Source organism: Scomber japonicus, chromosome 18, assembly GCF_027409825.1.
Source record: "Scomber japonicus isolate fScoJap1 chromosome 18, fScoJap1.pri, whole genome shotgun sequence".
Classification (NCBI taxonomy): Eukaryota; Metazoa; Chordata; class Actinopteri; order Scombriformes; family Scombridae; genus Scomber; species Scomber japonicus.
In genome coordinates this window covers 19,058,120-19,069,302 of record NC_070595.1, presented here as the reverse complement: position 1 = coordinate 19,069,302, position 11,183 = coordinate 19,058,120, and the positions used below count along the sequence as shown (strand labels likewise).

The window sequence follows — 11,183 nt, the reverse complement described above, 5'->3', positions numbered from 1 at the left end:
TCAGAAAGCCACACTGCAAGCACTCTGTCTCCCCCAAGTGGTGCCTCATTGCACCCCAGGACCACCAACACATGGTCTTACCATTTGAAGTATAGTACAGTATGATCATGTGTCATTTGTGCCCAGTCTGCTCTTTTCACTGTGTTTCCTGATGTCTTCAGTGTGTTTGTGTACACTGAGGGTGTAACTGTGTTTGCAAGGTGCTGACAAGCATGACTTGCATTGGACAGGAAAGGGGTCAGATTCCACACACTCCACTACAAAACTTTAGGAATTTTTGCTTGTGTGTGCTCTGTGCATATCAGATTTTATCAGGGTGGCTTTGTATGCTGGCTGGGCCAGGTCAGACTAGGCTGGGGGAAATGATACCTCCATCCGCTGGAGACAGGATACACTCTGTTGCACACTGTGTTCCGCATGCTAACACTGGAGTGTTTTAGGAAGGGAGGGGGCAGCATCAGACATGTGGTCTATGATAACCTCTAAAAAGATATCATCCAAGCAATACTACTCTTTTTGTATTTTCGTTATGTCTTTTCATTTAACTATGTCTGTTGTTTATGTTGTCACTCTGTATGTCCTTTCTTATGTATTCATCACCTTCTGTTCTCTTCTTCTGTTACAGGTATGAAGCGTCCGTTCAGCCAATCAGCTCTGCCCAACACCCAGCTGGACAGGACTGGGTTTGATGCTGGGTTGGGAGAGCAGATGGACAGTGACACTTGCTGTGATACCCAGAATGAGGCTGCTGTACCAGATGAGCAGTCACCAGGGGGCGCCCTGCCTTCTGCACTCTACAGACCCAAAAGGGAGAGGAAGCAGCGGAGCTACACATTGTGTGAGGTTTGCAACATCCAACTCAACTCAGCCGCACAGGCCCAGATCCACTACAACGGCAAATCCCACCAGAAAAGGCTCAAGCAGATAAGCAATGGCAAGATGCCAAGTAACACAGGTAGGCCTGGGGTGCTGCTTGACTGACCATTTGTTTGTTGATTGTTGCAAATTTAGATGTAAAAGCAGAACACTGGATATAATGCTCTGCCACTGGATTTGGGAACATTGTCTAGCACAATAGGGCCTTGCAGATTAACAGAATCCCACACACTGTTCACAGCACACTGTCATGAGTCTCTCTGTGCCAATCCCCCCTACTTGTATTCAATAGAAGTTAAACAAATGGGATTCAATTTGCTGAAATGTGTTCAGATGCAGCCTTAGGCTGAGAACACATACACACACACACACACACACACACACACACACACACACACACACACACACACACACACACACACACACACATACACACACACACACACAAGTAGAGCAGAGCTGAGTGAAGTCAGCAAGTGAGAAGCTAATTAAGTGTCGGTTGTGTTTGATGGTTGTGTTCCTGGGAGTGGTGCGGCTGGAGTGAAGTTGGACATTTTGTGATTCTAGTCACAGCCTCGATTAGGACTGTGCTCCAGGAGAATCAGTCTCTCAGTTAAGTTTGACTCTTTCACACTCCTGGTCTGTCTTTTGCTCTTTTCCTCATCCTTGTCAAAAGATGCACACACACCCAATACTCACACAAAACACCTAAACACAGAAACAAATGTTTGCTGACAGGCAATAGTCTCACATATCCCTGTACAGAATATATGGAGAGAAATAAAAACAATACCTGGAAACCAATGTCAAGCACAAATTGTCAAATATGCTGTATCTTTTAAGTCTTGACATCTTGACATGGATGATGATTGTGTCTCAGTACAGCAAGTTTCCTGAGCTGGAATATGTCTTAATTAACCAATCACATGACTTGCATGTACCCTCCAGAATTGAGCTGAGAGACATCATGTATAACCAAAAAGAGAAAAAACATATTTCAGTGTTTGCTTTTCTCCCTGATGATGACGATGAGTAGTTTGTAGTCAAGGATGATGATCAATCAGTCGATCTGAGTCGCTCTCTGTATCAATGCCTAACCTTTGCAGGAGATGGTTGCTTTTCTCACTCTTTCCCACTGTACTCTTGGAAGGATAAATGAATTACATTAACTGCACTCTAATTCAGTGCAATTAAGATTACATGTCTTCTTGGGATTAGTTTAGTTTGGGCTTTGTCATCCATTCTCAATTAAGGATTATGCAAGAGCCTCAGGAATCATATTTTGTGACTAATGTGTATTATGTTTGAATCAAATTGAGACTATTTGATTGACAGGTATGCAACTCTTCAGTATATTTATGTTTTGTCTTTTGTCATATGCAAGACGTCATGTTTTTGTTAAAGGTAAACTTTTTTTTTTTTTTTTACAAACATGACTAACATACAGCACACCTGCTTACATTGCAATGTTAAAAAGCCAACTTTTGATGACTGTGATTCTTCCTGCGATCAATGTGCATATCCTTGTCATTTTGTCAGACAACTGCACAAGTTCAAAATATTGATTTAATTCAAAGTGTTTCTATGCACTAAGGAAATACTTTTCTTAGGCAGCAGTTGTGACAGTCAGTCAAATCAACATTTCATAGGCTGTGCCTCAGCTGACAGCAGACAAACAGAAAATACATCTCTAATATATATATATGTATATATAAGAGCACATGGCCCTATGGAAACGGGAAGCTTATTACAGAGGAAACAAGTATGTTATCAACACTGTTTGTGGAAGGTAAAGCAAACATCAGTCAATGTGGACAGCAAATCTTTTGGAAACTTGTTGTGTAAATGCCAGTGCTGAAAGAGAGCCATCGACAGTGAACAGTGTTTTCAGATTTATCTTCATTAGCGTGGTTAAAGCCTGAGAGCAGCACAAAAGAATGCCACTTATTTTTAGCTAAAATTGGTTTTAGCATTTATATACAAAGTGCATACGTCCAAGTTCTTGGTGAGAACTTCTTCAGCCATTAAACACAGATGAGTCTAGTATTTCTGTGATTTTGTATTGTATGCTGATGAGCCCAGATAAATATGGATCCATAGATGTTTTGTCTTATGCTGTATGTTCATGTTAGCCACGCACAGGTAGACAAATAACCCATCAGACTGGGTGTTTCCTTTTAAAAAAAAAAGACATAAATAACATACACCCACTATAAAAGGGCTGCATGGTCCTTTTTATAAGACATGAATAATGCGATTCATTTACACATACAGGGACACACAGCAAGCCCTGGCACCGTTGACTCTCATCACCCATTATCAACAACTTTTTACCTTATTCAGCATGTTGAAGCTGCAGCAGGGGTGAGATGGAGCCGTCTGACTAACTGTGCAGCCCAGCGAATCAGCGAGTTTACCAATTACGTGGAGTAGCTCCTTAATTTTCACCTTCACATTTGCTTTAGCTGTTTCGCCTGGAAAACACTACAAACTGACTACATCAGTTAGAAATAAAACAAAACATAACTTTATATAGCTGAGACTTTTTTATCATCAGAATGGTTGAAAATGATTTACTAGTGGTACGACAATGACCTTTCGTTCTTTGTATGGCTCTCCTTCATGCAGGGTTTTGGGGTTTTACTTATTAGATTATTTCTCCTCGTGGAAGCACATGCCGGCAGTCAGATTGCTGCTGGCTGTAGTCTTTGCTGCGTGTTTAAGTGCAACCTTTAACAGAAGACATGAAGTGTTTTATCATTCAGCCTTTGTTGTCACTGGCTCTTTGAGGTCGTCTTGGTGTGTCAGGCCACTTACACGCAGCCAAACATGAAACAAACTTAATGAATTCTTTAATATACCAGAAACTTTGTCAAACAGGGCACAGTGCACATGTTGTCTAGTCTAAATCCCCCGATTTGGTACACAGCTGCAGGTGATGCAGACTGCATATATAAAAGTTTGTGTGTTTGTGTGTTGTGTTGTGTAGAGTAAGTGTGTGTAGAGTAAGTGTGTGTGTGTGTGTGTGTGTGTGTGTGTGGGGCGCAGGGCATGCTGAACTGTTGTGGTGTGCAGATTCTCTCTGACATGCAGTCACAATCACACAGCCTTATCTCTGCTCACCTTCTGCTGACTCCCCCAGGCAGCCAGCTCCACCACAGCTTCTCTGCCCTATATATGTGTGTGTGTGTGTGTGTGTGTGTGTGTGTGTCTGTATGCATGTGCGCATCTTGCATGTCTGGTTCAGATATTTTTAGAATTTCTTAAATGCTGCAGTGTCTCTAACTTGTGCTGTGGAAACATAAATATGCGGTTCGTTACATCTGTGTCAGCTCACATATGTACAGTAAAGGCAATCGGTATGGATGTTTATAGGTTCATAGATTACAAGAATAAAGAGTAGAGCAAATTTTTATCTCGTAAAACTGTGTGTGTATTTCTCGCCGTCATTGTGTCGGCGTGTGTTTCCTTCCTTCTCTGCTTCACTGAGCTGACAGTGGGTCCAGGCTCTTTTTTCTCTCTCCTGATTTCTCTCCTTCCTCCTCTTCTCTCCATCCTTCTGGCATGGATGCTGGACATGTGGCGCAGCCAGTCCTACTAAAAGATGAATGTGTCAGTGATTAAGTGATTTCACTCTGTTATCATGGAGAATAATATGTAGAATAGCTTGCTGACAGACCTGGAGAGAGAGAAGAAGTCCAGATGTTTGGATGACAGTATGAGTTCAGGTGTTAATTTATGCTGTTTAAATCTATAATATTTCACATGGAATAATATTAAAAATTCACTGTGAATTCACGACACCGTTTTTAATACAGTAAACCTATACAGTATTACAAGTATTAAAGTAAGTTGGTAATAACATGATGTGGCAGTACATCACAACAAAGCAAAAAAATTCAAATTCAAATTAGGTGTTTTCCATCAACTAAGCCGAAGCAAACGGCTTTACTGAATATAAAATATATAATCTTAATATAATCCAGAGGGGTAAAGCTCAGAGTTGATCAAAATGTTAATATAATCATCTGACTCACAGTCAGTTATTAAAGTATTTCGTATTAAAGTATGTGCTCACTTCAGTGAAGTTTTTTGCCCTAGGTTTCACCTGTCATGCAGCATACACATTGCTCTATTATCTTAGGGTCTTTCCCTGTCCCTATCACTTAAGTGCAATGTGACCCCATACTTGATGCTCACTTTTCTTAATACTGCTTTAAAGTCATATTCAGAGCCCAGTGTATCCCACAATTCCTTGCAGTATATAGACAACACTAGTCTAGTTGTTGGCAGTAGTGTGCTTATCAGATGGCTTCAGGACCAACATTAACAGAGAAGAAATGATAGTTCATGGTATGTTAGATTATTAGTGAATAAGACTATTAATATACAAACTCCAAGTTAGGGCAGAACCTCTACAGGTTATCGCATAATACTATCTGTTCCTCTTGATGAGACTGATAAGAGTAATATTGCATATCTGGCACTGTAAATATTAAATAATATATCCATTATTAAAGATTTTAAGAAAACAAAATGTTATCAGAGAAAAAATAACCCTTTTAGCCTAACTCTATTGAATGCCTTAGTATTTCTCCCTTTTAGGTCCTGAATGTGTCTAATTGGACTGTAACTTTAATACCATTCAGTTGATCCTCCTCCAACAAATCATCTGAGCTAGATTATAACAAGCACAGTATTTGTATTTGCATGAGTGTCCTTATTAATCAAGAGTGAACCAGTGAGCTCCAACAAGCCTTCACAGTCTTGCGCTCTTAACAAACACTTGGGCACTGTGACAGATACCAGAAATAAGTCACACAAGTACCCACTAGACTATTGGGACAGACCCTTCATCAAAACCATTGGAGCTGAATGAAAGACACTACTCAGGGCTGAAAAGTCTCCAATCACCTCTCTTAAAAGGACAATAGAACTGATCATCAATCAAAGACGATGCTGTAAAATAAGCCCTCCATGCTGGCTATATTTTATCCTATGTATGTTTCACCCATTTGCAATAGTAGCATTTTTACATTTTTAACCTGAACAAGAGCTGGTAGCCGATAGCTAACATTTTACAGATACTGATGTGTTCATTTGATAAATGTGTTGACATCACTTGCCTAATTTGCGCAACAATGGAAAATAAAAAATAAAAACCACACCTCTTTATCTCAAGTTTGGAGAAACTTGACAGTAGAGAGGAAAATTAGGACAAATTTTCCATTCAGTCTTTGTTCATCATTATTTGCATAAAAATACAAGGAGAACAGCCCAGGTTTTAAGGGTGACTCATCACTCCAGTCTTGCTCACTATCTAACTTTAAGCTGAAAACAGAAATTGGGTCCAGATGCTATTTCTCATTCTCCTTATCTCATTATGTCTGTCTCGCTTGAGATTTTACCCTCACAGTATGATCCATGTCACTGAGTCATACAATTATGTGTGATGTGAAGCTGCAGATAGATGCATGTTTACAGTACACCTTCAAAAGACCTGTGTTTTGTTTGTATTCAGCTTTCCTGATTTACATCTCGTCTTTTCAGGATCAAGGCTACTGTATGTCTGTAAAGTTTGATTGTTGTTGAACTAACATCCCTATGGATATTATGTAAGACACATTACTTGACTGTTGGCAAAGGGAGCCTCAAGGGAAGTCGTCAGAAGACCTGAGAGCACGTCTGCCCTATAGAGACCTGAAATACTTATGATAATTGGAGGTCCTTCAGGTCTCTGAATGCTGTCGATTAAAAATAACATGGCATTTGAGTATTTTTGAGTTAACATTAATAGTGCTTTTGTATAGCTGACACCAAGTCTTTTCATTGCTGGCTTTAAAATAAATAAAAAATCAAGGTGCTTCATTGTGCCAGAACTTCAGGTGGGATAGTAATTGTTATTGATCATCACTGCGTGTGATCTTTATATAAGACTTAAGACTTTCTGTAAACAGCAGGCAGGGCTACTCATATAAACTAGTTTTTTACTTAATTATTTGCATGTGTATGGTAGTAAGTGTGATGATGCATGTGAACGTGTTAGCATGTGAGCATGAAACCCCATCTACTTCCCTTTTTCCTCCAGTGCTGCTGTTGTCAGTGGTGAGGCTGGGAGGGCTCAGACTTCCTCTGACCCAGCAGTAAACAGCAAAGAGTCCAGTCTTCACAGGGAGACAGGCTGTAATCCTTTATAATTAGCATTGTTATTAATTCTGGACAATGTCACACGCACAGACACACCAAAATATGGAGACAGGCAATTAAAACATACCATGCCCCTGATGGAAATGCATCTCACACGTACACTCACACACTTGCTCACACTCTTTGTCTGTCCCCTTCTCACTCACACATGGCTGGACTGTGCCGTAAATCTCCCTCCTCCTTTTCAGAGCAGATGATCAAATGATGATGGAAGGGTGTGGAGAGAGAGACACACACACGGAGAGAGAGGGGGAAGGTTTAGAGAGAGTGGACAGCGGCCTCGCCTAATATGACCCAGCAGAGGCACCTGTGCATCTATAAATCAGTCTGACAACACATTGTTTGCGTGTTTGCGTGTGTGGGTGTGTGTGTGTGTGTGTGTGTGTGTGTGTGTGTGTGTGTGTGTGCCCTTACAGTAGCTTTGTAAGCAGGCATAAATGTGTCATGTGTTTTCTGAGAGTGAGAGTCTGAGCGAGAGAGAATTTGCATTTGTTTTTTTTCATGGTCCTCCTTATCTCATTTTCCTTTGATTTGTGCTTTTTCTTTTTTCTTTTCTTTTTTTTTTGCAGTGCATGTGTGTTTGTGTATGTTTGTGTTCTATGTGAGCCTCCTCTTCATGGTTAGTCTCTTCATCATGGTCCCTGTCTGACGCTATCTCTCTGGCTCTGTTTTAATAAAGCGTGAGGAATTGGATTAAAGGCAAGGATTTTCTGCATGAATGCATTTGCGCATCTGCGTTTTATTTTTGTGCTGCCTTGCCATTTTCCTATTTTTTCCCCCAACGGAGTGAAATGACTTCTCCTGCCCCCCACCCCACCCCCCCCACCCCACATCTATGGACATGCATGTATGTGTGTGCGTATCGGCCTTAGCGGTCTATCTTGATTCTTTTATTTTATAAAGTGTTGCTAGGACTGGTTGCTTGATGTTTTTTATCAGTTCATCTTTTCATATAGTATGAAAGCCGATAAATTACCATGTAGCTGCTGGTTGGCGGCTGTGTCTAATTCCAGAAAACAATTGCTCCCACTTGATGTAATTTCATAGTGTGGAATAACATTAAAATCTCCACTGACAGTTGCATCTATAATTACAAAACCATCTTTCTTTAAATAAATACATACTGTGTATACAAATCACTCAAAATCCAGTGAAGGCGTAGAGCTGATTGCAGTGACCTATTTTATTTCTACACGAGTTAATCATGCTTTCAATTAATTTAACTAACGGAATAACCTTTTCTTATCATTGGTGCCTTTTCCTGGTGTTGGCAAGTGCTTAAAATTATCCTCAAATGCAATGTGGCGGTGGAGTTCTGTACTTGTGACGGGGGTGAGGGGGGGGTGGGGGCTCTCCCGTTCTCTTGCTCCTCTACGCTTTGCCCCAGGTGACGGCAGTTCAAACTCTGGGAAAAGGTCGATGGGCATACCGGGTCGGCACACAGGGCCCACTGGAGCGAAAAACATGAGGAACGGCGCTTATAAGGCCACGGGGAAAGGGGAGCATCTCTCAGAAATCATCCGATGTCTGTGTTTAGCTGAGCTCTGACAGGTCGAGCGGCTTTGTCTGTGGAGAAGGCCAGGCGAGTCTCGCTATCAGCCCTTATCTGGCCTGTCTGATACATAAAACCCACATTGCCACAGCTGCTGCACACATATCTGCTAAATGAAATGAGCCGTTTGCCAGTTTGCTAAATGTCAGAAAATATCAACCGGTTTCAACAGTATTTTGTCAATTTGGTCACTTAGTATGACCCTCCCTTTCTCTTTCTCGATCAGTGTTGCCCTTGTTCCCTTTTACTCACAGTTATTTTTCTATCTCCATATAGATTTTAACTGATTGGACTTCAGTAGCTTAAACACTTTATATCAGTGTGTGTGTGTGTGTGTGTGTGTGTGTGTGTGTGTGTGTGTGTGTGTCTGCACTTCATGGAGAAAATTATATTTATCCTGCTCCTCCAACACACACTAAGCATCAGTGGATATCTTGTACATTTGATATATAAACAACAAAGGCACAATGTGACCTGATGAGCCTCCTTCTCTCACACTCTCTCTCTCATTTGGCCAATTTTGCCCTCTTCCCCCATGTGGCTTATTGCAGAAAGCCCCATGAAAGGCTTTCTTTCTGGGCAAAGAAGAGTCCCTTTAACCCCCCTCATCTCACCTCCACCTTAGCCATCCTCTAAGCCCAATCATTACAGGCCTCCTAGAAGGGCAAAATTACAGCAGAGTGACTTATTACCAGCTGTATCCAGGGACAGGGATGGAGGTTAGAGAGGGAAAAGGTAGGCAGGAATAAAAAGGGAGATAGAGAGTGATAAAGATGAGGCAGAGTGACAAGGAAGATGGAGGTTCTAAGAGGGGAAGGATCACATCGTGTGAGACTCAGCTAGAGGGAAAGGGGTAAAGATTAGAAAAGAGATTGAGAGGCTTGCTTGAATAGAGAGAGTGTGTGTGGTGTGTGTGTGTGTGTGTGTTGAGAGACAGAGAGAGAGAGAGAGAGAGAGAGAGAAGCAGACGTAGACAAACACTGTCATTTACTCAGCTAGGCATAGCTGTCTGCTAATGGATACATGATATATGGCCCCTGAAAGTTTCCACTGCCTCACAGTTCCCAAAGTTCACACATACCTCTCATCCTTCACATCCACTGCCTTGCCAACGGATGCAGTACACTATGGGATGCCAAAACCAAATCTGTGGTGGGTCACTGAGTTTCGTCTCCCAGCGTTGGGACGTTAGAGCATTTTTATTTATTTATTGTAATTTGATCTAATCTCATGAGAGTACTCGTATCACATCGAATAAGCAGAATCAGCAGCAAAGTAGTCTGACAGTGTCGGAGTGTGCTACTACACAGCGTGGTGGACCTCCAGAGACCTTCGCTGTGTTGTACATGGAACTGAAGTCGACAAGCTTTAGTAAACAGATGTAACCTAGCTGGAGTGGGACGAGAATGAAAGTTGGAGGAGGGCATGTATGGCGTGCTAACAGACAATAGCTTCTCGCCTAACACGCCCACCAAGAAAAAATGCACATTCACATAATTATGTCTTTATTTTACTGCAAGAAACAAACATGTTTTACTCATCTGTGTTTGCACAAAACTCTTAACAACAGTGCACAATAATACATATTTAAGTAGGTGTTAAGACAGTACAGTACACTGTGAGCTAAATCATGTTTCTGCTAATCTAGTTTTATTCCGACAGCAATGCAAATTTACACCATATAAATATACATGTTAGTAGTTTTAAACTGATAGAATATATAAGAAACAGATTTATTTGTATAGAATTGTTCAAAGTGCAATATGGATTTGAACATTTAAAAGCACAATTAAAGTGGGACAATTTAAATTAGATCAAATGAATCAAAGTAGTCCAGTCATTTATATTTATATAGCCCCAAATCACAAATTAGTACCACATAAGACACACTCCTTAGACCCCTGAACTGCAAAGTAAAAACTGCAACAACAAAAAGGAAAAGAAAACCTTCTAACCAGGAAAAGTTCAAATAAATTAAATATTGACAAAAAGGAAAAAAAGATAAAAATACAGTTTCTGTGCAGTTACAGTGTTGTAGTTACTCCAGATAAGAAAATCAATCCATCCAATGTACAGAGAAACAAAAGTGAACATTGAACAATACTTCCAGGCAGATTTTTATTTCAGTTCCTAATAACTATGATCATTTATATCAGTGCACAGAATATGATGTTTCTCAGGACATCACTGGCCTGGAACCAGTTTGTGCCCTGACATCCCATTGCCACCTGACTTGTGATCTTTACCTACTGTACTGTACAGCAGGTATGTCTGTTCTTAAGAGGTGTTATGCAAATACAGTACGTCCAGTTCCCTGGTGAGTACAGGCTAAAAGAGAGCAAATGCATCTCCTCCTGACTCTCTCACACACACACACACACATACACATGCACACGCGATGCCATTTAGACAGCAAGCGAGGCAACTCATGGATGATTTTCATTGTTATTCATGTATTAATTTATTCGCTCATGGCAGACGTGAAACAGGGCTGTATTATGCAGATGTGGGTTTGTTTCTCGATGGAAATTTTCCGGTCCACTGCCTC

The 11,183-nt window shown here is 40.9% G+C and overlaps 1 protein-coding gene across 1 annotated transcript in view; it reads left to right on the top strand.

Annotated features, from left to right (window-relative positions):
- Positions 1-627: 627 nt before the first annotated feature.
- Positions 628-11,183, top strand: part of znf385c (zinc finger protein 385C) — a 76,539-nt gene continuing 65,983 nt past the window's right edge. Inside the window, exon 1 of the mRNA XM_053338422.1 lies at positions 628-955. Within this exon, the coding sequence (XP_053194397.1) occupies positions 628-955 (328 nt within the window). The remainder of the gene's footprint in view (positions 956-11,183) is intronic.